Below are 26,211 nucleotides of genomic sequence, written 5' to 3' on the forward strand. Positions count from 1 at the left end.
ATTTTCCCTAGCTTCTAGTGAATTTTTCATTTCATTTACTGTACTTTTCTACTCCAAGTCTTTTTTTGAGAGAGAGTCTTGCTCTGTCACCCAGGCTGTACAGTGGCTCAATCTCAGCTCACTGCAACCTCCATCTCCCAGGTTCAAGTGATTCTCCTGCCTCAGCCTCCCCAGTAGCTGGGATTACAGGCATGTGCCACCACGCCCGGCTAATTTTTGTATTTTTAGTAGATACTGGGTTTCACCATGATGGCCAGGCTGGTCTTGAACTCGTGACTTCAAGTGATCCACCCTCCTCAGCCTCCCAAAGTGCTGGGATTACAGGTGTGAACCACCGCACCTGGCCTCTAAGTCTTGATTCACATACTATAGACTCCTATTGTTTTTATTGAATTTTAATAGATATTCTTGAATCGATGTATCTTCATTTGCTATATGCCGTTAATACCATTTCCAGAGACTTTAAATAGCTTTTATATAATTTACACCCCTTTTACTGGGCAGCAGGTTCACAGAGCTCCTCACACTATTATGGTGGTAATTGCTATGTCTCTCAGAGCACTCTTATTGTTTGCCAGGTCACAAAAGAAGATAAGTCCTTCCAGAACATTATGCGTTGTTATAGGACTCAGCCGCAGGCCCGGAGCCAGGTAACTACATTTTCTCTATGGGCTGAAAAATAAAGCTTAAAGTCTGTGATGAATACAAAAAATTAACCATAGTTGACTCTGTGGCCTTTTTTCCAAGATAAACACCTGGGACTCTACTTAAGGGAAGTTTCTACTTTAATCTTTATTCTTGATGTCACATGTTGATTAAGGTCTCTTTTCCTCAAAAGGCAACAATGTTAAATATTTGATTGCCTTCTTAATTCAGAAAAATCACAAGATAGATAGGAATTAAGAAGTTACTTGGTTTCTATGTCACCTTTCATTCTGGTTTAGTAAACATACTGTAGGTTTAACCAAGAGAATGTCACATGGAAATTTAAAACCCACTTTGCCTTTATTACCATTCATCTCTGAGAGGCAAATCGGCCAGATCTGTGTATCTTACTTAGAATGACTTGACATTATGGTTGGGTGCTGTCACTGCAGTGTAGTACTGCAGGTAGTACTTGGCATGTGATGCTAGATGGGCTCTGATTGAATCCTGGATCTGTTATAATTTGAGTTATGTTTCTTAACCTCTTCTGAGGACAACTATTGCTATACAGGTTATTGTGAAAACCAAGTAACATATGTCAAGGTCCTATCACCAAGGGTGTGCTCAACAAATACTAGTTTATGTCCCCTTCTCATTGTTTCTCTAAAGGTGTATAGAAGTGTTTTGATAAAAGGGAAAAGAAAAAGAAGAAATTCTGGCAGCAGTGATGGCAGAAGCCATCAGAATTCTCCAACAGAACTAAACAAAGATAGAAGTAAGTGGGATCTTTGTGAACTACAAGACAAAATTAGGAGCTTTTCTTACTTTTTAGGCCTTGAAGAAGTAACTAAGCATTACTAAATGGAATAACTATAGAAACTATGAAAGTGTTTTATAGATCAGTAAACCATATTCTAGCTGGCAAAACTGTCCATTACATAGCTTTGGGGCACATATTATGTAACATTTTTCTCCAGGAGAATTAGAGCTTTCAGGGAGGAATCTGCTTGCCTGAGTTCCAGAAAGGTCTGATATGTCAATTGGAACCATGCTATGGAAATACCATCCCCTACCTGTTGCTTTGTACCACTTAGTACAGGGCTTAGGTCCGAGAAAGTTTGGTGTAACTTATTAATGGACACTACTCAGAAAGCCCTTGCTATGGTTATGGCATAGGGATAAAGTTAATATCCTAGCTGAGCTTTGCTTTTTGGTGTGAAGAACACAGTGCCTATTCACTGTTATTAGCAAGTAGTGCAGGTAGCTGTTCCCTTTCTCCTACTTTTTAAAAATTAAAACAGTCAATATTAGCAGCCTTTGTACTGACAGCCTTTGTACTGACACCCTTTGTTCTCCTGGCTGCAGCCAGTAGAGACTCCAGTCCAGTTATGAGGTCAAGCAGCACCTTGCCAGTTCCACAGCCCAGCAGTGCTCCTCCCACACCTACTCGCCTCACAGGTGCCAACAGTGACATGGAAGAAGAGGAGAGGGGAGACCTCATTCAGTTCTACAACAACATCTACATCAAACAGATTAAGACATTTGCCATGAAGTACTCACAGGCGAATGTAAGTATGACAGGGATTATTTCATACTTTTTTCACTCATGAGTGTTGAGGAATCATTTATGATTTATATATGGACCATTCACCTGGTCCGTATATAAACTAGTTTTGGCCAGGTGTGGTGGCTCACACCTGTAATCCCAGCACTTTGGGAGGCCGAGGAGGGCAGATCACTTGAGGTCAGGAGTTCAAGACCAGCCTGGCCAACGTGGTAAAACCCAGTCTCTACTAAAAATACAAAAATGAGCTGGGCGTGGTGGCACACACGTGTAATCCCAGCTACTCTGGGGGTGAGGCAGGAGAATTGTTTGAACATGGGAGGCGGTGGTTGCAGTGACCTGAGATTGTGCCACTGCACTCCAGCTTGGGTGACAGAACAAGACTCTGTCTCATAAATAAGCTAGTTTTACAAATAATTATATTAAGTAAAACTGAGGAGGTCTGTAATTTACCTAACCAATATAAATTCTACTGTTGTTAAGCATTAAACAAGTAAGATTGTATTTGGAGTCCCTACAAAGTATAGTAGTACAAGAGACAGGCTACATGGGTTCAAATTTTCCAGTACTTAACAGTGGTGGTAACCTTGCAAATCATTAAATTTTCTCTGTACCTCATTTCCTCATATATAAAATGGGAATATAACTAGTTCCTAGCATATGGGGTTGTTGTAAGGATGAAATGACATAATGTATAAAAATTGCCTAAAATAACAACTGGCACAAACTAAGCACTTAAGGTTTGCTATTAGGATATTTTTCTTTAGGTTAAGTTATTGCTAATACATCACTCTGTCATTCATAAAACTACTGGTTTAGCACACCTCTTCACTCAATAATCATTTTCAATAAAAATACTTAATTATAAATTTTTTTCTTAGAATTACTTTTTTTTTTTTTAAACAGATGGATGCTCCTCCACTCTCTCCCTATCCATTTGTAAGAACAGGCTCCCCTCGCCGAATACAGTTGTCTCAAAATCATCCTGTCTACATTTCCCCACATAAAAATGAAACAATGCTTTCTCCTCGAGAAAAGATTTTCTATTACTTCAGCAACAGTCCTTCAAAGGTGAGCCTAACATCAATCTTGGCCTTTACTAACCTCAAAATGCTTCAGATGCTAGAAACAGGGTTTGTGCTAAGCTTAGGCACTCATTAGAGTGATGAGAGCTGCCAGGGAGCAGTGATCAGTCAGTCCTCATGAAGCAAAACCCAGGGTTTGTTTTGTTTTTTGCCTTTTTTGAGGGGGAGGGGGTGGAATTTTAGGGTGGGAAACAGGGTAAGGGATTTGGATTTCTTTTTATTCCCTCTCCTATTTGTACATTTTGCTGTAAACCTGAAATTTGTGTTTATCCCATTTGTAACAATTTTCCACATTTGTTAGGGAAAGAAATTTTGGATTCCTTACCAAAGGCCTGTTTCTGGGACAGGCAGTGTCCTCAGGACTCTGGCTAACGGGAGAAGTTGACATTTTTGACATTGCAGTGCAATAGTCATATTAGCACAGATGTATGTGGCAACAGCCGCCTCATTCTAAGAAGAGGAAGGAAGCTTGAGTCAGGCCTTAATGTTGAAAAGTCAGGGAGCTGTTGAGGTATGGAAGGGCACTCAGCAGGAAGCAGGTTAAGGGGAAGAAAACAGTGTCCTTGAGGCAGACAGTGATCCAAAGCTCAATTACGGGCATCATGCTATGTTAGCGAGTGGAACTGGATTGTGAAGGCCCTTACATAATGAGATTTGTATTGATAAAGGTTGCTTAGAGGCTGGGCGTTGTGGCTCACACCTGTAATCCCAACACTTTGGGAGGCCACAGTGGGCAGATCACCTGAGGTCAGGAGTTCAAGACCAGCCTAGTCAACACGGTGAAACCTCATCTCTATTAAAAATACAAAAATTAGCTGGGTGTGGTGGCATGCACCTGTAATCCCAGCTACTCGGGAGGCTAAGGCAGGAAAATAGCTTGAACCCAGGAGGTGGAGGTTGCAGTGAGCAGAGATCGCGCCATTGCACTCCAGCCTGGGTGACAAAAGCGAAACTCTGTCTCAAAAAAAAAAAAAAAAACGGTTGCTTAGAAATACACATACATATATATATGGCCTGAACTCTTCAAAAAAAGGTCATTATCATAAGAGGACGGGGAAGGTATCATTGAGGAGACTAGGGAGACATGACATCCAAATGCAATGCATGATTTTTGATCCTGCATAGGAAAACGTTGCTATAAAGGACATTTTGAGGAAAATTTGAATGTGGCCTTCAGTGTATTTTTTTTTTAAAGTTTCTTTGGTGTTGATGATGCCTAGTAGATTATGTAGGAGACTGTGCTGAAAGTATTCAGAGGTAAAGTGTCCCAGTGTCTGCAGCTTACTTTCAAACGGGTTGGTTGCAATATATTTAGGTAGGGAGAGAGTGAAAGCAACTCTTAGACATTAATGATTGGTAAGTGGCTGCTCAATGTACTATTTTTTTTCAACTCTTTGTAGGCTTGCAATCTATTAAAAAGTTGAGGAAAACAGTCTGGGTGCAGTGCCTCACGCCCGTAATCCCAACATTTTGGCAGGCTGGGGTGGGAAGATTGCTTGAGGCCAGGAGTTGGAGACCGGCTCAGGCAACATAGCAAGACCCCCTCCCTACAACAAATAAAAATTAGCTGAGCATGGTGCCATGCACCTGTAGTTGCAGCTACTCAGGAGGCTGAGCCCAAGAGTTCAAGGCTGCGGTGAGCTATGGTCGTGCCACCACACTCCAGCCTGGGCAATAAAGTGAGAAACCCTGTCTGTTTGGAAAAAAAAGTTGAGGAAAACAAGTAAACAAGAACAGCAAAAATCTGTTAGAAAATGTAATAATGGGCCAGGTGTGGTGGCTCATGCCTGTAATCCCAGCACTTTGGGAGGCCGAGGTGGGTGGATCACTTGAGGTCAGGAGTTCAAGATCAGCTTGGCCAACATGGTGAAACCCCATCTCTGCTAAAAGTACAAAAAAATTAGCCGGGCATGGTGGTGGATACCTGTAATCCCAGCTACTCAGAATCGCTTGAATCCCAGAGGCAAAGTTTGCAGTGAGCTGAGATCGTGCCATTGCACTCCAGCCTGGGGGACAAGAGCAAGACTCCGTCTCCAAAGAAAAACAGAAAATGTAATAACGGAGACACTTTTCCTATCATAGTAAAAAAAAAAAAAAAAAAGGTGTAAAGGTGTCACGTGCTTTGGAATGAATTTATAACTTATGAAAACTGGAATAAATGAAGACATACCAGTGTTTCTGAATAAGAAGACCAAATATTTAAAAGATATACTTTCTCTGTTATATAGGCTTAGTCTAATTCCAGTGATATTCCTAGTAGGACTGGTTATGAAACCTGGAAACATAAATTGGCAGTAACAGCCCCAAAAAGCAAATGGAGTTGGAGGAAATGATTCTGACAGCTTAAATTAGACTCTCATCCTGTAACCTATAAATTCTAAATGGATTAACAGAGTTAAATGGAAAAAAAGAGCAGAATAATAGCAGGTAATAGACAAAGCAGATGAATTGGAATCATAATACTCAAAAGGCAGCTTAAAAAGGAGGAAAAAAGGAACATACAGGAAAATAGCATTTAAATGTAAATGGTCTAAATGTACCAATTAATAGTTAGAATTTATCCGACTGGACAAAAAAGCAGGACCAAACTATATGTTGTTTGTAAGTTATATACTTTAAATATAAAAATGTATATCCATAAAAGGAATATTTACTTGGCAATAAAAAGGATGAAGTACTGATACATGCTACAATATGAATGGACCTTGAAAACATCGTTAAGTGAAAGAAGCCAGTCACAAAAGAGAACATATTTTATGATTCCATTTATATGAGTTGTCCAGAATGGGCAAATATCTAGAAGCAGAAAGGAGATTCATGGTTGCCAAGGGTTGTGGGGAATGGAGTTTCTGCTTATGAACAAGAAGTTTCTGGGGTGATGAAAGAACTCAAAAATAGAATGTAGTGATGGCTGCTCTGGGAACTCTGGGAACATACTAAAAGCCATGGAGCTGTACACTTCAAATGGTTGAATAATATGGTTATAAGAATTATATCTCAATAAAGCTGGAAGGGTGGAAAAGGTTATACCATGCTACCACTCATGAAAAGAAAGTTGGAGTGGCTGTATTAATATCAGAGAAAGTAGATTTCAGAGCAAAAAATATTATCAGGACAAAGAGGGTCATTTCCTATTATAAAGAGGACATATAACCCTAAATAAAAAAAAAAAAACTGATAGTCAAGAGATTTCAATATAATTGGTACAACAAATAGAGAAAATCACTAAGGATACAGAAGATGTAGACATTATCAACTGATTGACATTTATAGAACACTCTCTAACAAATCAAGTGCAGAGAGAACATTTACCAACATAGACTACATTCTGGACCATAAAACAAGTCTCGATAAATGTTAAAAGGGTTGAAATACTGTGTTTTCACTATCACAATGGCATTAACTCAGAAATCAATAAAAGAAAAGATACATGGAAAATCCCCCAATTCTTGGAAACTAAATTATATATTTCTATTGGTTAAAGAAAGCACAAGAGAAATTAGAAAATATCTTGAACTAAATGAAAATGAAAACCCAAAATATTAAAATTTGTGGGATGTAGCTAAAACAGTGCTAAGAGAGAAATACATACACCTATGTTCCAAAAGAAAAAAGGTCTCAAATTAGCGACCTAAGATTTCAGCTTAAGAAAGTAGAAAAAGTGTAGGACTCACTGAAATGGAAAACTGTAAAGCAGAGAAAAACCAAGGCAAACAAAAGCTAGGTTTTTTTGGAGGCTAGGTGCTATGTCTCATGCCTGTAATCTCAGCACTTTGGGAGGCTGAGGTGGGTGGACTGCCTGAGCTCAGGAGTTCGAGACCAGCCTGGTAACATGGCAAGACCTTGTCTCTACTTTCAAAAAAAAAAAAAATTTAACTGGGTGTGGTGCTGTACACCTGTGGTTCCAGCTACTCCGGAGGATAAGGTGGAAGGATGGCTTGAGCCCAGGTGGTTGAGGCTACAGTGAGCCATGCTCACATTACTACACTCCAGCCTGAGTGACAGAATGAGACCATCTCAAAAAAAAACAAAAACAAAAACAAAAAACCACCTAGGTATTTTGGGAGATGATTTTAAAAATTGATTCCTCCATGTACAGAATAATCAGGAAAAGAAATGACACATTACTAGTATACATTAAAAGTATAATGAAAGATAAAGAACAACGTAATGCCAGCCAGATGTCGTGGCTCATGCCTGTAATCCCAGCACTTTGGGAGACCAAGGCAGAAGGATCCTTGAGCCCAGTAGTTCAAGACCAGCCTGGGCAACATAGCAAGACCTTGTCTCTGAAAAAAAAAAAAAAAAAAAAAAAGCCAGGTGTGGTGGGGTTGGTGAGGTGTGCCTATAGTCCCAGTTACTTGGGAGGCTGAGGTGGGAGGGTCGCTAGAGCCTGCGTGGTCAAGGCTGCAGTGAGCTGTGATGGCACCCCTGCACTCCATCCTGGGCAACAGAGTGAGACCCTGTTTCAAAACTTTAATGCCAATAAATGTGACAATGCACATGAAATAGACAAATTCTTGAAAGATACAAACTAATAAAACTCAAGTAGTAGTCTCAGTAGCCCCTGTATCTACTAAAGAAATTAATTTGTGGTTTAAAAACCTCCCATCAGAGAAAACTGTAAGCCCAGATGGCTTCATTGGTAAATGCTACCAAACATTTAAGGAAGAAATAATGCCAATTCTATAGAAACTCTCCCAAAAAGTGAAGGTGATAAATGATCTTAGTGTTTGAAGGAAAGCATCTGACAAAATCCAACATTCATTAATGTAAAAACTCTCAAGGAACTTCCTCAGCTTGGTAAACATTTACCAAAAGCATCTACAGATACCATACTTAATGGTGATAGACTGAATGCCTTGCCCCTATGATCAAGAACAAGGCAACAATGTCCACTCTCACTACACCTGTTCAACATTGTAACTGGGAGTCCTAGCATGTGCAATAAGACAAGAAAAGCCATACAGCCTGGATTGTCTACATAGGAAAATCACAAAGAATCCACAAAAAGCTACTGGAACTAATAAGGGAGGTTATGTGATCAATATACAAAAATCAAATGTATTTCTATATGCTAGCAGTGAACAATCAGAAGTAAAATAAAAAATTGAATACCATAACATTTTAAAATTACTTAGGGGTAAGTATGATAAAAACTATGCAACACATATATCCTGAAAACTATAGAAGCTTGGTGAGAGAAATTAAAGCCTGAGAAGATACAGAAATGTGTTCATGACATTGAATGAAAACAATACCTTAGTTTCCAATTCATGGAAAATAAAACAGCAGTTTTCTCCCAATTGATCTATAATTTCAAACCAATTTCAGTCAAAATCCAAACAGATTTATGTAAAAAACTGATTCTAAAATTTGTCATTTACAAGGCAAAGAACTCGAATAGCTAAAATAATTCAAAGGTGGAGGATTCACACTAATTATGAAGGTACACAAAATATCTGTATTATAACACCACAGTAATCAAGACAGTAGTGTTGGTGGAAGTATAGACACAGAGATCAGTAGAACAGAACAGAGTCCTGAAATAGACAACACGTGTGTGGTAAACTGATTTTCAACAAAGGTGCAAAGGCAATTTGGTAGAGAAAGGATAGCCTTTTCAACAGATGGTGCTGGAACAACTGGATGTGCATATAACAAAATAATAGTAAACTTGTTCCCATACCCTGCACTATATACAGAAACTAAAAATGAACCACAGACATAAATGTAAAATCTCAAACTACAAAACCTCTAGAAGACAACAGAAAATCTTAGTGAACATGTTTTATGGGAAAATTTTATATACAACATCAAAAGCACAATCCATAAAATACTGTTAAAATGGATTTTATCAAAATGAATAATTTCTGCTATTTGAGACACTGTTAAGAGAATTAAAAAACCAGCCATAGACTATTAGAAAATCTGTACACGTTCCATATCTGATGAAGCATTTGTATATCTACAGTATCTAAAGAATTCTCAAAATTCAGTAGGAAAACCACCAAATGTAAAAGTGGGCAAAAGATTTGAACACACTTCACCCATTACATGCCTGTTAGAATGGCTAAAATCCAAAAAGTGACAAATCGTAAGTTCTGACAACAATGTGGAACAATTTTACATATTGCTGGTGTGAACGCAAAATGGCATCACCACTGTGGAAAGTTGTTTCTTAAACATACCATTATACAACCAGCAATCTCATTCCTAGGTATTTACACAAATGAAATGGAAACTTATGTTTAGACAAAATCATGTACATGACTGTTTATAGTGACTTTCTTCCTAATTGCCAAAAAGTGGGAAACAACCCAAACGTCCTTCAGCTGGTGAATGCATATAAATAAGCTGTGGTGCATCCAGACAATCGACTGCTGCTTTGCAATAAAAAGGAACTGATATATTCAATGAAGATAAATCTCAAATGCATCAATGCTTAAGTGAAAGACACTGGATTCAGTAGGCTACTTATGATTCCATTTCTGTGACATTCTGGAAAAGGCAAAACTATTGGACAAGAACATCAGTGGTGGTTTGGGATAGGCTGACAAGGGAGTATGAGGGATTTTTTCAGAGGAACAGTTTTATACGACTGTAGGTATTTCTAGCACAGAATTGGGAGTCTGTCCAGTAAAATGATAGCGATTATTAGACTGTTGGTTGGAGAAAGATTTGTCATCTTGACGTAATAGGTGATAGCTGAAACTTAGCGGGAGAATATTACAAAGCAAGACGTAGCTTATGTCTAGAACCAATCTATAACGTACTAACATTTAGACTACTATGAGAAAATAATTATCAAATACTATACAAGATCAGTTAAGATGAAGACTGATCATTAGTGATACTTGACAGAGCAGTGTCAGTGCGCTGGTATGACTTGTTGAAAAATAAATTATGGTAGCATTGCTTATACACAATTAACAATGTATACAGTAAACAGTGTAAGAAATATTCAAGCAAATGGGAGACTGCAGAGATAGCAAATGCAGACCAGACTCTTAGGAAGGCAGAAAGGGGGCTAGAAAAAGAATTGAAGGAAAGCTTTCTTCCGATGCTTAAGATTTTGTGGCCAGGTGCAGTGGCTCATGCCTGTTACCCCAGCACATTAGGAGGCCAAAGCAGGAGGATTGCTTGAGCCCAGGAATTCAAAACCAGCTTGGACAACATAGTGCCACCCCATTTCTATTGTTAATTAAAAAAAAAAAAAAAAATGAAAAACACTTGTGAAGGTACATCTGTTGATAATAAAGAACACTGATTTTCATTAAAACCCCCAAAACATTTATTACTTTAAAGAATAAAAATAACAAGTGTCATGATAAAATATGTCTGGGATTTGTTTTAAAATAATCTGGGGAATGGAAGTGAATGAGAGTATAAATCAAACAAGGCTGGCCAAACATGCTGAAGTAGAGGAATAGGTATGTGAGGATGCATTATAATTCTCTACTTTTGTATGTTTACAATTTCCTATAATAGATATCTGTGAATTTGCTTAGTATGCTTTCTGTAAGCAAACATGGATGAAGCAGCACATGAAAAAGAATTTTAACCAACAAACTAGCAGAAAATAATGTGACAGACGACTTTTAGAGGCTTTGGAGAAACTGAATGCTAAAGGTGCTGTACAGCCAGCCCCAGTCTTTCTGGCATTCTGGCAGTGTCTTTCTCAATTGCAGCTCCTCATCTGAGCCACTGTCCAGAAAATAATTTGAGTAACTTTAATCCTCAATTCTCCCAAGGATAGTACCATTCTAGATCTTACTAATTTATTAGCTACAATGGATACCTTAGGGGGGAATTAAGGCCTACTTTTCTAGTGAAATCCCAGTTGAGAATGGCTGCTAAAAACTGAGTAACATTAGACTGAAAAAAAGGGAATATTGTATAAAGTTGTACTTTAAAAAAGAGAAAAAGATGTCTCTAAGTGACTATGAGATAGCAATGTAATGCTCCATAATTGTAAAAAAATCACAAATTTGTGAACTCACAAATTATAGACATGTATAATTGACCTACAGGTCAAAAGTGCCTGTGGAAGAGCTTGTTAAAAATAGAACTACTCAGCCCCTTCTCAAATAGCCATCAGCCTCAGCCAGCTGAAAAGTAAAGTTGGCAGGTTATGTAACTTAGTGTTTCTTTTCTCTGTAGATGTGTTCAAACTCTTCCAGGTAAACTGCTTAACTCATTTGAGATTCTTTGACTTAATACTGAGCTATGTGCATTTGCATTTTAAAATTTTTGTATCTTTTTCCCACCATAGAGACTGAGAGAAATTAATAGTATGATACGCACAGGAGAAACTCCTACTAAAAAGAGAGGAATTCTTTTGGAAGATGGAAGTGAATCACCTGCAAAAAGAATTTGCCCAGAAAATCATTCTGCCTTATTACGCCGTCTCCAAGATGTAGCTAATGACCGTGGTTCCCACTGAGGTTAGTCTCTTGTATTGAAACTCTTCACAAAATCTGTTTAGCAGCAGCCTTTAATGCATCTAGATTATGGAGCTTTTTTCCTTAATCCAGCTGATCAATTACAGCCTGTTAGTAACACGAGGGGACATTTTGGTGAGAAATGGGACTTAACTCCTTCCAGTGTCCTTAGAACATTTTAATTCATCCCAACTGTCTTTTTTTCCCTACCATTCAGTGATTACTGTCAAGGCTGCTTAGAATCCAGACATGGATTTTTGACTCTGGCAAAGCTTTTAGAAATACTGCAAGAAAATGATGTGTACCCAAACGTGAGCATAGGAGGCTTCTGTTGACGTACTCCAACAGAAGAACTGTGTTTCAAGTTCAGTCCTACCTGTTTTGTGGTCAGCTGTAGTCCTCATAAAAAGCAAAACAAAAATTAGGTATCTTGTCCTAAAACACCTGGTAGGAGTGTGTGATTTTTGCATTCCTGACAAAGGAGAGCACACCCAGGTTTGGAGGTCCTAGGTCATTAGCCCTCGTCTCCCGTTCCCTTTGTGCACGTCTTCCCTCTCCCCATTCGGTGTGGTGCAGTGTGAAAAGTCCTTGATTGTTCGGGTGTGCAATGTCTGAGTGAACCTGTATAAGTGGAGGCACTTTAGGGCTGTAAAATGCATGATTTTGTAACCCAGATTTTGCTGTATATTTGTGATAGCACTTTCTACAATGTGAACTTTATTAAATACAAAACTTCCAGGCTAAACATCCAATATTTTCTTTAATGCTTTTATACTTTTTTAAACTGTTAAAGCCCCTATAGCCATCTTTTGGGAATGTTTTAAATTCTCCAGTTTTTTGTTATATAGGGATCAACCAGCTAAGAAAAGATTTTAAATCAAGTTGAATTGAGGGGATTAATATGAAAACTTATGACCTCTTCCTTTAGGAGGGAGTTATCTAAAAGAAATGTCTATTAAGGTGATATATTTAAAAATATTTTTGGGTGTTCCTGGCAGTTTAAAAAAATTGGTTGGAGAATTTAGGTTTTTATTAGTACCATAGTACCATTTATACAAATTAGAAAATGTTATTTAACAGCTGTTGAATTATCTATACATATCTTTATTAATCACTATTGGTCCAGCAGTTTTCAAGTCAAATTAATAATCTTATTAGGGAGAAAATTCAATTGTAAATTGAATCAGTATAAACAAAGTTACTAGGTAACTTCATATTGCTGAGAGAAATATGGAACTTACTTACACTGTTCAATTAGAATAGTGTTCTGCAAAAATATTTATAAAACTTCTCAAGATACTGCTACTGTAATTTTATATGAAGATAAGTGTATTTTTCAATAAAGCATTTATAAATTAGCCTTTGTTTGGTTATATTGAGAAAAGGGTAGTTTCCTGCATAAATGGCAAAGAACAATCATTTATTGGTTTATTTTGTCTCTACTAAACACATTAGTCATTTATCATTTAAATACCGGACTTCATTAGAAACCGTTGTAACACTTTTTCTCCCTCCTGCCATAAAAATACAGTAAGTAATTTGCTTAAAAAAAAACACAACACTAGGAACAAGTGTTCTGGTTTCTTCTCACTGAACTAAAGACATTTCTCAGTGATTTCAGTTTGTAAATCAGTAAGACAGTGCAGGCTACAAATCAGTGCAGGCTGAAGACTGAGAGAGATTCAAATGATCTTCCACTTAAAAGTGCTGAGCTATGGAACCTGCTCTCTCTATACCTCTCCATTTCCTAACATATATACAACTGAAACCACTGATTTATAAACTATTAAGTAGTGCTGAATTCTGTCTGCTCTATTAGTTTAAATGAATGCAACTTACCTTTAGCATTATATTCAGAAAAATACTTACTTAAGCCTCAAGGTCCCCAATAATTTGGAGTACTGAACTAGATAACCACCCTAAGACACTTCTGACAGAAGTAATGCATTACTTAGAGACAGGTTTCCAAACCCTGCTGTTAGAACCTATGCATACATGGAAAACACTGGCAGTCAGTCATTGTTCACACAGTTTTACTCTTCAGGCAGTCCTCTGCCATTGGTCAGCTTGAACTAGGCCAGAGTCCAGCAGGAAAGTGCATGGTGCACCAGATTCACCATCTCTTAAGTCGCCACTGTTTTCTCTTCTTTACTGAAAGGCTGTACTGAGCCAGGCTTTACCCATGACAGGCCAGCAACATGAACACTTTTATTGTGCTGTTCTTCAGGCTTCTTCTAGGCACAATCAAAACAGATATTTAAAAAATTACTGGTGAGGAGATTTCAGCACTGTACAAACTTGTTTCCCAAAAAAAGTTACTTGTATGTAATGAGCAGTCTCCAAATGAAGATATTTTAGAAAAGAAACAATGAGTTAGCCATTTCATAAGTTGTTATCCACTTACTTTCTGAGTCAGCATCTTTTCTCTGGCTTCATCATGTACAGAAGGATTCCATGGAGAAAAGCTTAAGGAAGAGAAAAGTATTTAAAAACTATTTGTTGGCTCACTAAATTTCTATAACATTCATTTTGCAGTAATTAAGCTTTAAGCCAATTCCCCTAACTTAATAAAGCACAGTATTTTTTATTGTTGTCGACATGTATGTTTTAGACATTATCTAATTAATTTTCTCACATAACTATCCCTCATACATGAATGATCTCATTTAAGCCTCACACCAACCCTTGAAGTACTGTTATTTAAAGATTAAGACAGCAAAGCAGAGTAAATTAATTGCTCTGGGTTACCAGAGCTAAAAAGTACAAAAGCCACGTAGTCCATCTGCTGAGTCCAAGCTCTTTTTTTTTGAGACTGAGTCTAGTTCTGTCACCCAGGCTGGAGTGCAGTGGTGTGATCTCGGCTCACTGCAACCTCCGCCTCCTAGATTCAGGCCATTCTCCTGCTTCAGCCTCGCTGGGACTACAGGTACCTGGAGTGCAATGCCAAGATCTTGGCTCACTGCAACTTCTGCCTCCCTGGTTCAAGCGATTCTCCTGCCTCAGCCTTCCTGAGTAGCTGGGATTACAGGCATGCACCACCCACACCCAGCTAATTTTGTATTTTGTATTTTTAATAGAGACGGGGTTTCTCCATGTTGGTCAGGCTGGTCTCGAACTCCCAACTTCGGGTGATCTCCCTGCCTCGGCCTCCCAAAGTGCTGGGATTACAAGTGTGAGCCACTGCACCTGACCAATTTTTGTATTTTTAGTAGAGATGGGGTTTGGCCATGTTGGTCAGGCTGGTCTTGAACTCCTGACCTCGTGATCCACCCACCTCGGCTTCCCAAAGTGCTGGGATTACTGGCATAAGCCACCATGCCTGGCCATGAGTCCAAGCTCTTAACAGCTATACTCCACTGCCTTCCTAAGCAGTACCAATGTTGCCAAAGAGCAAAATCACCAATTCGTCCATTCCCAATACTCCTCCAGACACTGTTCCTTAAATCAAATGTCATAGTGCTTCAGGAACCCACCATTCTCACACTATTCAGTTTCCCTCCTTTTACCACATCTGAATGTCAATGAGGGTTTGGCAGTTTAAGAGGGGCTCCAGCTAAAACTGCCAGCTGAAAAGAAGAGTCCTGACATGTGAATGAATAAATATATCACAAGGATCCCTGGAAAACCAAAGTCACCAGAGAATGTGCTGTCGGCACAGCCTGTCAGATGTGAAGGTTTTTGTTTAAGAGAAGAGCCTCAAGAGGCATCAGAAATCGAGTTGGCACCAAGTTATAAAGGTTGTAGGCTAACAGCTTATGCATGTGCCTTTTTATATCCCTATTCTGAGACCACCTGGAGAAAGGAAGCAGTGTATTGGAAAGGACAGTGGACAGTTCACTTGGGGGATGCACCACTTACCTAATTGCATAGGGGTCTTCTATTTTAGGTTGGTCAAACAAACGAGCAGTGCACACCTTAACACTGTCAACAACTTTACTTTTAAAAAGCTGAATATCTTTTTCATACCTGTGTTAAAAGTTTAAGTCAAAAAGTTACTAACTTAATCTACTTAGCTGCATCTTCAAATTTATTTTAAATAACAAAGCAAAAGTTACATACAGTACTGCAGCCTCTGGGTTCAGGGGGCTTGCTGTATCAATCTTGTAGAAAACTCTCCTTGCATACATTAATACCTGCCAAATATGATTATGGTTCCGCCTAAAGGGAAACATGGCGTGATTACTGAGGCGTCCTCTTGCTGTATTATGTCACTAAAAGAAACACTTTATTTACTTACCTCCATTTTGCAAATGCTCTCTTCACATCCAGCTCGCCTGAGGTGGGATCCACTAGCGGGTGAAAGACAGGAATATCAAACACCAAGCGCTGTATTTAAATAAAGAGAGACATGTCCTTTAATGGAAGCAGTGGCGCTTATGAGACCCATAGGAATCGTGATAAAAAGAGCTTCAGGACAAGGCAGTCACGTTATTTAAAGCTAAAGAGCTGCCTCAAGAGGGCTACTTAACTACTTTTACCATTTTCCTGAAAAACTAAATTTTGCAATGAAGCGGGGAAAACTCCCTCTCCTCCACTAGAGCCTGAGGGCCACCATTCACCTGGTGAGTGCTGCAGGATGGCAGGCAGCCAGCCTCCCTTGCAGACCCTGAGCAGAGAAACAAAGCTCTGATGGCATGCCGGAAGCTGCTGCAAAGCACAGAAGTCCCCCTGGACAACTACTGGGTAGATAAATCATAAAGGTACCAGGTCAGGAAAAGAACCAGGAAAGCTGTAAGCCCTTTCAGCCCTTCTCGCTGATCCACAAATAAAGCCAGACTGTGTCTCCAACTTACTGGACAGTCACCATCTGGATAGTTATCAGGGATGTAAACTGTAAACTTAAATACGCCATCTTGGTAAAGTCCATGCCGTATGAATATTACTCCAAACCACACTGTAGGAAAACATAAAAGAGTTAAGGCCTAAATTTGTGTGGGAGGAACTAAATGTGCCCATAAATTAAGAGTGAATCCTCATCTTACTTAATGCAGAGCGATAAGATGGCTGCACATAGACGCCTGGTAGCTTCTGCTTCACAACCAAGGTACTACAACAAAAGCAGAATAATTAACTTGTGTGGATACAAATGACACATGCAGATCAAACCACCCCACATTCACTTTGAGACAATGAATGGCCCCTCAAGGGGCAGCTGATGCCCAAAACCTGCAAGCCAAGTTCCCACAATCTCTCACCTGACACGACTCAGAGCCCCAGCCCTGATCGCTGCCCACTACCGGCCTCATAGCAGCAGCTCACAGAGAAACCAGCAGGCCGGCAGGGGCCCCACAGTAAGAACTAAAGCCAAACAGGAATAAATGAAGAATCAAGTTTCCTCCCAGAAATTCGCTCTTCCAAAACATCATCTTGGAAACCAGCCTATAGGTAATTCCGAATAATGCAACCTGAGGTAAGTTCTGTACAGCTGAGGTCAATGAGAGTATTTGTAAAATTATGCTTTTGTGCCTGGATGATCATTCAAAAACTTTTAAAATACAATGTTAGATAAATTAAGATTTCTTGGAATTGGGTCACAAAGTTGTCATTTTACATTTTAATCATAAGATCCCACAGCAGAAGGCAATGTTCAGACTCGCAGTACTGCCTGGGGAGGGCAGGCATCCTTGTGCGGCTCTCACACGCCCTGCTCTCAAATGGACACCCTGATGCAGAGACCTGAACTCTGTGGGCCTTGCCAGGGAATGGAAAACTGGGTGCTGAAAACAAGAAACGGTAAGTGTATTGACACAAAGGCTACACTGGTTCTTCCGGGACCCAGTTACCCACCCACAGCCATTCCAATCACATTAACCTGCCAATCCTGGATTCTATCAAGAACTAGTTTATCAGGCCTTAAGTTTATCATTTTTATTACGTACTTTCCATTCACTTACTTTTCATCATTTTTGAGTTATTATCCAGTCCATTTTTAAGTTGCTAAAATTCAGCATGTCAGTAGCAACATGGCTGGCAGCTGTATCTACTACAGTGAAGTTTGCCAGAAAAGGCAGTTCTAATACAGATTTAATCACCCCAATAGACGCCTGTCCAACTCACTGCCCAGCCTGAAACACAAGGCCTCCATTATAGAGCCAAAGGGGCCATTACTACCAAATCATACCCAGCCTTTGTATACAGTTAAAAAGTTATACACTGGGGCCTCAGACCCTCTGACCATTACAACATTAATACATCGAGGGAGGGGTCAAGGATGCTTTTTGTTTGTTTGTTTTTTTGGTTTAAAAAAAAAAAAGATGAGGTCTCATAGGCTGTCTGCGATGTCTCATGCCTGTAATCTCAGCCCTTTGGGAGGCCAAGGCAGGCAGATCACTTGAGGTCAGGAGTTTGAGACCAGCCTAGCCAACATGGTGAAATCCAGTCTCTTACTAAAACTACAAAAATTAGCCGGGCATGGTGGCGCACACCTGTAGTCCCAGCTACTCCAGAGGCTGAAGCAGGAGAATCAGAGGCAGAAGCTCTGAGGAGGCAGAGGCTGCAGTAAGCTGAGATTGTGCCACTGCACACCAGCCTGGGTGACACAGTGAGATTCCATCTCAAAAAAAAGAAAAAAAGATGAGGTCTCACTATATGGCCTACACTTGTCTCACATTGCAGAGCTCAAATGATCCTCCCACTTCAGCCTCCTGAGTAGCCGGGACTATAGGTCTGCAGCTGGGAAATTTTTAATTTTTTTTTTTAGAGACGGGGTCACTCTATTGCCCAGGCTGGTCTTGAACTCCTGGGTTCCAGTGATCCTCCTGCGTCAGTCTCCCAAGTAGCTGGGATTACAGGCATAAGCCACTGTGCCTGGCTCAAGGATGCTTTTAAAATAACTATACAAAGGAATTTTTAAATGATGGAAATTAAGAATTCTCCAAACTTTCTGTCCTTTTAACAAATTCTCAAATGAAATGCCATCTGCGTCTGTGCAGTGCTGGAGCCCCCGTGTGTGCCAGGCACCACAGGGTCGCTGCCAGCACTCCGCACCCTGCTTGGCTTCTTGCACTCCACAACCAGGTGCAACTGCAGCGCAGCTGCAGACCTCGGTGACCAGTCAGCGTCTTCCTTACATGGAGCCCACATCTTTGTCTCTTCCCTAGAATTGCTAAGTCCTGCCTTTGGGGGTCATACAGAATAAGATCCTTCCTTGTGACACCTTCAAATATATTAAGACAACTTTAATACGTGCTTAAGCTGTCTCTTCTCCAAGAAAACTTCTCCAGTTCCTTCAACTGTTGATCCCTAAGGACTGGCCTTCCTGGTCCCTCCCTGCTAGGCCTTCTCCTCCATCTGTCAGGAGGCTGCCTACAAGGCGACAACCAAATGGAGCACCACCCTCCAGATGGGTCTGACCCAAGAAGGCACAGACAGCCACTCTCCCACTGTCCTACTCTCTAGAAAAACCTCCAGGAGGCGAATTCCTCACTTCACATAAACGAAGACTAAATTTATTAAGTTCCTAATCTACTGTAGGTTCTTTGAGACGGAGTTTCGCTTTGTCGCCCAGGCTGGAGTGCAATGGCGCAATCTCGGCTCACTGCAACCTCCACCTCCCGACTTCAAGCAATTCTCTGCCTCAGCCTCCCGAGTAGCTGGGATTATAGGCGCCTGCCATCAAACCTGGCTAATTTTTGTATTTTTAGTAGAGACGGGGTTTCACCATCTTGGCCAGGCTGGTCTTGAACTCCTGAACCTTGTGATCCACCTGCCTGGGCCTCCCAAAGTGCTAGGATTATAGGCGTGAGCCACCATGCCCGGCCAATCTACTGTAGGTTCTTAATAAACCTTAGTTTCTTCCTTTTGTTACTCTCCAAAACAGACATGGAAATTAAAGTACCCCCTCTGCCTTTAAATCTTATTCACCCGAGCTCTAAAGAATCTTTAAGAGAGGCTATTTTTATCTCTCTACCTAGGTCTTGGTTAAGAAACATTTTATCACCAGCAATAGCCTATAGTTTTATATTTATTAAGTCTGATACTGGAAAGGGACAGGTTTGAGCTTTGAGATTAAATGTCTGCCCTTTACTGCATCCATCAGAATAAATTTCATTCTTCACTTTAAAGGATCATTCCTAATTTAACCAAATAGTTTGTTAAGGACTTACAATTCTGCAAGAAGAGAGTATTCCAGGTAGAAGGGTCCATAGGACGCATGCGTGCCATTTGTTGACTGTGCTGCTGGGGCAGGAGATGTAGGCTTAGTTATGGGCAAAGCATTTTTGGGAATAGAAGGCAGCTGTTTCTTTGGTGCAGTTCGTGGAGGACTGGTTTTCACGTCCCCTGTTAATGTCTTCTCTTCACCTTCAGATCGCTATACAAGATGAAGTTGTAAGAATATCTGTTAGGATGATTCTTAAATCACGAGAGTACATTATTAGCTCCATGGCCTAAATGCCGGAATTACTCCTTTACAAGCACATTCTAACACCATGACCAAGATGACTAGAAAGTCCTTTGGGCAGGCAGGTCATATAAAGAGAAGACAAACCTGAAGCAAGACCAAAGCATTAGAGGAACTCTTTCATATAGGGAAACTCATCCTATAAGGATGATACAATCAGTGTGTACAGGATTAACTGAAACACAGAAAGAAATGTTTTTTCCTAGTGGCCCCAAAAAGAGGGCAAGGGGTTACTAAGCAATTAGACAACTGTACAAGGCTAGAAAAGTCCCCCAGCATTTAGATGCTACAGAAGGTTAGGTGCTAAGAAGCTCAAAATAGTGTGGATGACTGAAATTAGTCACTGCCTGTTAGCACTTAGGTTAGAAACGAAGAATGAAGCTATTCTCTCACTTGCCTGGGTCTGATTTTGATTTGTCCCTACTGGGTATGTTTCAACATTTCAAATATCACCAGCATAAACTGTCATCCTTCGTCGAAGACAAAGGTTGACATGAGTCAGAGACTAAACTACCATCTCATAGGTACTTCCTTGGCGCAACTACAACCAAAGGCTGTTTAATTAGCTATATAAAAACATGTATATCATATGCATTGCTCCAGTGATGGGGGCATCTAAAGGCCCTGACTTCAGCACAATGCAATATGCCAGTGTAGCAAAACTAAACTTGTACCCCATTACTATGTACAAGTAAGGAAGAGATGTCATGTATACAGAAAAAAAGTAATGGTGGTGTTTGTTCTCCTAGAGGTGAGATTATGGTTTTTTGTTTTTTTTTTTCTTTTTGAGATGGAGTCTTGCTCTGTTGCCCAGGCTGGAGTGCAGTGGCACGATCTCAGCTCACTGCAAGCAAGCTCTGCCTCCTGGGTTGACGCCATTCTCCTGCCTCAGCTTCCTGAGAAGCTGGGACAACAGGCGCCTGCCACCATGCCCAGCTAATTTTTTTGTATATTTAGTAGAGACGGGGTTTCACCATGTTAGTCAGGATGGTCTCGATCTCCTGACCTCGTGATCTGCCCGCCTCGGCCTCTCAAAGTGCTGGGGATTACAGGCATGAGCCACCGTGCCCAGCTGGTTTTTATTTTCTTATTGTTTGCCTATTTTAACCTTTTCCTAAAATGAAAATATATTTTTAAAAAATCATTTTATTTAGAAAAATTAAATTAGTGCCCCTCAAGTCTGATTTAATGATATTAGACTAGCCTTTCCCACAGCTGTTCTAACCGTAGAACCTTGAAGTTTAGTAGAAAACTACAATATGTTACAAATTTCATCATGTGTAAATATAACCTAAATCATCTTAGAACTGTGATGACCAGAACGATTTCTATTTGAGATGCAATCCTAGTCTCAGAAACAGACTTCAACCAACAAAATAATTATTTCTCAAGAGTAAACCCTTAACTAGAAAAACCAGGTAATTTTGTCAAGATTACAGGTGACCGTGACAGATTATTTTAGCCTTCATTCTGACCCTGTTTTCAGACACAGAAGCAAATGGGTTTTCTTACTGAATTTATCAACTATACCTACTTTGCGTACAGAGCTTGTAGACATGCTCCAGAAAGGGTTCATAACGTGTATTCCAAACAAAGAAAGTCAGTGGTGTATCATCCAAATCTTCTGTCTTCGGCATTCACTTTACCTTAAAACAAGACGGGAAGACATAGAAACATGCCAACACCAACCATTAAGACTTTTTTTTTTTTTTTTAAGATGGAGTCTCACTCTGTTGCCCAGGCTGGAGTGCAGTGGTGTGATCTCGGCTCACTGCAACCTCCACCTCCTGGGTTCAAGCGATTCTCCTGCCTCAGCCTCCTGAGTAGCTGGGATTACAGGTGCCTGCCACCATGCCCAGCTAAGTTTTGTATCTTTAGTAGAGACAGGGTTTCACCATGTTGGCCAGGCTGGTCTCGAACTCCTGACCTCAAGTGATCCACCTGCCTCAGCCTCCCAAAGTGCTGGGATTACGGGCATGAGCCACCACGCCCGGCCAACAGTTAAGACTTCTGAAATGATGAATAACTAATTATGACACCCTGGATATACAATATAATGTTATATAACAAGGGGTTATAAAAACCTAGGAAAAGGTCTTCAGGCATCTTCAGAAATAGTTTCCTTCTATACCCACCTCCTTTTCTGGTTCTAATTTCTTTCACACTTAGATGTCTATAAGAATCTGTGCACCAGGTCCCTTGGCCAGGATTCAGATTACTCAGTGACACAGATGAGCTTTGGTGCCAGAAATTCAGAAGATAAGGACAACAGTTGTTACTAGCACATCTCGGCATTTAACTAACAGGAAAGCCAGACTCAGAATGCACTGTACCCACATACACATAAGTTGTATCACTGTTCCCAGGGTTATGGGAACAAACAATAGATACAAGGAGGCTGATTTAAGCGCTGCCTCAACTCACTTGAGTACAAAATGATTCCTCCAGCAAAGTATTAGCCAAAGAAATAAGAGAAAACAGGAAGGCACAGCACAAGTATGTCACTAAGACGACAAAAGTAGTTACCTGAGTCCTGTCAGTACCATCCCCCAATAAACTGCCTTCTACAACTTCGAAACATATAGAAACTGCAGGATCATGTACTTAAGGAACTGCCAAGCAATCCAGACAAATGCAACAGAGGCACGCAAGAGAGACATTTCACAAGTACAGATCTTCCAGCCGAAGCTTCAAGTCGTGGATAAGAAAGCATGTCTCAAAGGTCATAAAGTCAGTGGGTCATTTACTAAAAATACAAAGAAGCAAAGGAAAAGCAGCCAAGCCCAGCTGTAAGAACAGCAACTTCCCTGCCCTGGGAAGTTTACCCCCAGGCTCTGTTACCTTTAAAGCAGAGCTCCTTCTCTGAATTCCTACTTGCACCAATCAAATGGCTGAAGGTGAAAAGGGTCAAAACTAAGCAACGTTTTCCTAATTTCTTAAACAGATCATGAGCAAACCATGTACTAAATGTCCCCAATCAGCAATAATTTGTCTTCTCTGACGAGCTTGTGACATCCAGGGACGTACCCAACCCAGGTCATCCATACCTTGCCAGTGCCTATTACTGCTGTTTTGTTTTCCAAGAGAAAATGCCACCCAGTAATTAAATCAGAGGAATGAAGATCCTGGCTCTTCTACTAGCATGGATAACATGCAATAAGTAACAACAGTTCTCCGCAAATCTGCCTTTAAAAGTGAGTATGACACACTGAATATACTTGAGATATCAAAAATGTGCGGGGGCATGTTCCCCTTTGGCTCAAATGAAGACACTGATTTTCAGATCTAGCAGTAATGTGCAGCACCCCAGTGTCCTCTAGGACACACCTAACACGGGACCGGATCCCTTGGGACACAGTGGTGTGCTCCACCACATACATTTAATGGGTTGGTGCAAACCTGTAAAGTCTCTTAAAGGTCTAACGCGTTAGGATTCTCTTTAAGAATCCAGTAAATTTTGTCCCCAGTTCTGCCTGTCATTAAGCAGGAGGTATTGTCTTCTGCTGCCTAACTTTGCTATGGATCTTTTAATCCAATGTTTCCAGCAGCAACATAATCACGAGAAACTATAGCACACTTTTCAGGGTCTAGTCTAGGACAAGCACAGCATACATGTTCTGAGAGGAATGACATAGATGGAAGCAAGACATGTTACATCCTTGTCACTTGGAAACAATTTTAGAATTTCTGCCTGTTTGGCCACGGCTGCATTCCTTTACATCACCCAGCTGAGAAGTCTGGGTCTTCAGCCTGCGCGAATGACAGTGCGTGGCAGAGCTAAAACTAGGCTAAAACATGAGTGCTGCTGTTACTCTACATGCCACAGCACACTCACATCACCCCGAATCGGACTTAAGAAATTACACGTTAAGAGGAGACAGAGCAGGGGCCAGAAAAAAAAGATGAAAACGGCCCGGGCCAGGCTCGCTGGGGACAGCCGGGACCCGCGGCGGCCTCGGACCGGCACCCTCACCGCGGGCGGAAACCCGTCTCTGAGCACTCAGGGAATCTGGACAAACCTGTCTCGAGGTGATGCAAGGCGGGGGCCCTGGCCTGGCCTCGCAGCTAGCTCGATGCTGGCCCGGGAGCCGCGGGCCCCTCCAGTGGGGGGGCTCTGGGGCCCGGCGACGCCCCCTTAACCAGAGCTCGGGGTCGGGACCCGGCCGGGGAGGGCGGGCACGGGCCGGGGCGAGCCAGCTGGGCCCCCCTCTCTCCCTCGGGCCGGGCCGGCCCAGCTCGAGCCGCAGTCCCCAGCAGCGGTCCCGGGCTGCGAGGCGGCCAGCGCAGCAGGTGCCTGCAAACGCGCACAGGTGCCCGGCCCCGCCTCCGTGTCCCACTGCGGCCGCCGTCGCCGAGTCGCGAGCGCCTAGAAAGATGGACAAATGCCGGGCCCGTGGAGGCTGGCGACCAGATTTACAGACACCTCAGCCCTCGCGTACCCACCAGCCTGCCGGGCAGTAAGCCTCACCCCAGTACCTTCAATGCAGAGCTCCTGGCTGCCAAGCGCCGCCACGGCCCGACAGCATCTCCGGCCGCAGCGCCAGCCCTGCCCCTGCTTGATCCCCGCCCCGCCCCACCCTGCCCTGCCCTGCCCTCGGCAGCGGGCTCCGCCCCCTGCTGCACGATCCTGGGGCCCGAGGCTTCCGCCTTGCCTCCCGGCGCCAACTGGCTCTCACACCTGCCCGTCAAAGACGTTCTTCCGGGGGCGTTGGGAAGACCACACTCGGTCCTGCAAATCAAATCACCCCGGTTTGGGTGGGACTGCACTTGACCCTCCCCTTACGTAACAGCGCCTGGGACGGCCTGTCAGTCATGGAAGTATCGGCCCCCCGGGGAGGGATGGGGCAGAGACAAACAAGCACCGGGTCACAATTGGCCAGGGCGTCTGCCAGTCACCACGGAGACCTTCCCGGAGGTTTATTCGCACAGGCCACAGCGCAACCGCCATGCGCAGGGGCTGGGGCATATGCTAGCGTCTGCGAGCCAAGCTTTTGGGGAGGGCCGGGCCGCGCGACTGCCCCGTGGCTCCCATCGCAGGGTCCTACTGCGTTGGGCGGCGCTGCGAGGCCCGAGGCCGCCACGTCGCGCCCACAGGGTACCAGGGGTCAGAAGGACACTTGGCGTGGCATCAAGAAACGCCCGTTCTGTCCATCAGTGCAGGAGCTGAAGGCTGGAGCTGAAGGGAGCTCAGCTCCAAGTCGGCCCTGGGCACTAGAGCAGCCAGAGGAGCTTTGTAAATCTGTGTGTGTCGGCCCCGACCTGCAGCATCCGAGTGGGGGCCGGGGGCTGGGGGGAGGGGGGAGGCTGAGGACCAGGAATCCACATCTGTCACAGTTCGCTGCTGATTCTGGCGCACACTGAAGTTGGAGAACCTCTCCCATAGCAACATAGTTCCTGGTCTTTTTTTTTTTTTTTTTTTTTTTAAATTCACACGCTCTCATTTGGACCTCCCGTCTGCTTTCCCATGGAGGTCTCTCTCTGGCCTAATTCTGTGACTGCTGCCAGCGGCTTTCCAGGCCTGTTCTTACCAACGGTGCCTCCCCGTGGTTAGTCCCTCCAATCTCGGCACTCCACTTCCACACTTGCGCGACAGCCCTCTCCCCGCAAGCCCCTGCCCCTTTTCTAGACACCAGAGGCACTGACCTGTCTGTGACACCGCCTCAGTGTCTTACACTCAGAAGCCACATTCTCTGGCCGGGTTGTTTGGTCCATTTTTGGTTGCCTCTGAGATTCTGGTAAGTGACTTATTAAAGGGCAGGAAGCCAAATTCTCTTGATGTTAATCCCAAGGGTTCGTTCTGAAACCCAGCTTCCTCCCCCAGCTGAAAACACTTCTGAGCCACTTCCTTTTGTCCCCTTAGGACACATTTAGGAATGTTATCATGCCTTTTAATACGAGTCTTAATACAGAAAGGCAGGCAAGCAGGAAATCCTTTTTTCAGGCCACAGGTGGTCTCCTTTGGCACCTCTGTGGCCCATTTCCTCCCAATCTTCTTTGAAGCTCATTATCCTCTGCAAAGCTTTTTTTCTGCTTTCCTCCTTTCCCCAACCTTCAGTTTTCACCGAGGACCCA

The 26,211-nt window shown here is 42.2% G+C and overlaps 2 protein-coding genes across 14 annotated transcripts in view; one reads left to right on the forward strand and one right to left on the reverse strand.

Annotated features, from left to right (window-relative positions):
* RBL2 (RB transcriptional corepressor like 2) overlaps positions 1–17,979 on the forward strand; it is a 62,156-nt gene extending 44,177 nt beyond the window's left edge. The window contains exons 18-23 of one of the 3 annotated variants that reach the window (XM_016929834.4): positions 579–650; positions 1,315–1,420; positions 2,011–2,213; positions 3,116–3,280; positions 11,570–11,741; positions 17,304–17,979. In XM_016929834.4, the coding sequence (XP_016785323.2) occupies positions 579–650; positions 1,315–1,420; positions 2,011–2,213; positions 3,116–3,280; positions 11,570–11,740 (717 nt within the window). In that variant the 3' untranslated portion in view covers position 11,741; positions 17,304–17,979. Of the gene's footprint in view, positions 1–578; positions 651–1,314; positions 1,421–2,010; positions 2,214–3,115; positions 3,281–11,569; positions 13,097–17,303 lie in introns of those variants that run through there. The other 2 variants (XM_009430797.4, XM_016929835.4) reach the window with 2 other exon arrangements.
* AKTIP (AKT interacting protein) lies at positions 13,138–25,804 on the reverse strand. 11 transcript variants are annotated; one of them, XM_009430800.5, is made up of 10 exons: positions 25,783–25,804; positions 21,674–21,785; positions 19,844–20,049; positions 16,721–16,785; positions 16,532–16,632; positions 15,976–16,064; positions 15,798–15,896; positions 15,597–15,704; positions 14,143–14,203; positions 13,138–13,972 (listed from the first exon to the last, which is right to left on the reverse strand). In XM_009430800.5, the coding sequence occupies exons 2-10, from the start codon at positions 21,713–21,715 to the stop codon at positions 13,862–13,864; spliced, it is 882 nt and encodes a 293-aa protein (XP_009429075.1). In that variant the 5' UTR covers positions 21,716–21,785; positions 25,783–25,804; the 3' UTR covers positions 13,138–13,861. The 11 variants fall into 11 exon arrangements, with proteins under 11 accessions (XP_009429075.1, XP_054524372.1, XP_009429076.1 ...); XM_054668397.1 differs by lacking the exon at positions 25,783–25,804 and adding an exon at positions 24,818–24,976 and having other exon boundaries at positions 13,138–13,969; XM_009430801.3 differs by lacking the exon at positions 25,783–25,804 and adding an exon at positions 24,818–24,976.
* Between the last annotated feature and the right edge of the window lie 407 nt (positions 25,805–26,211).

Source organism: Pan troglodytes, chromosome 18 (assembly GCF_028858775.2).
Source record: "Pan troglodytes isolate AG18354 chromosome 18, NHGRI_mPanTro3-v2.0_pri, whole genome shotgun sequence".
NCBI lineage: Eukaryota > Metazoa > Chordata > Mammalia > Primates > Hominidae > Pan > Pan troglodytes.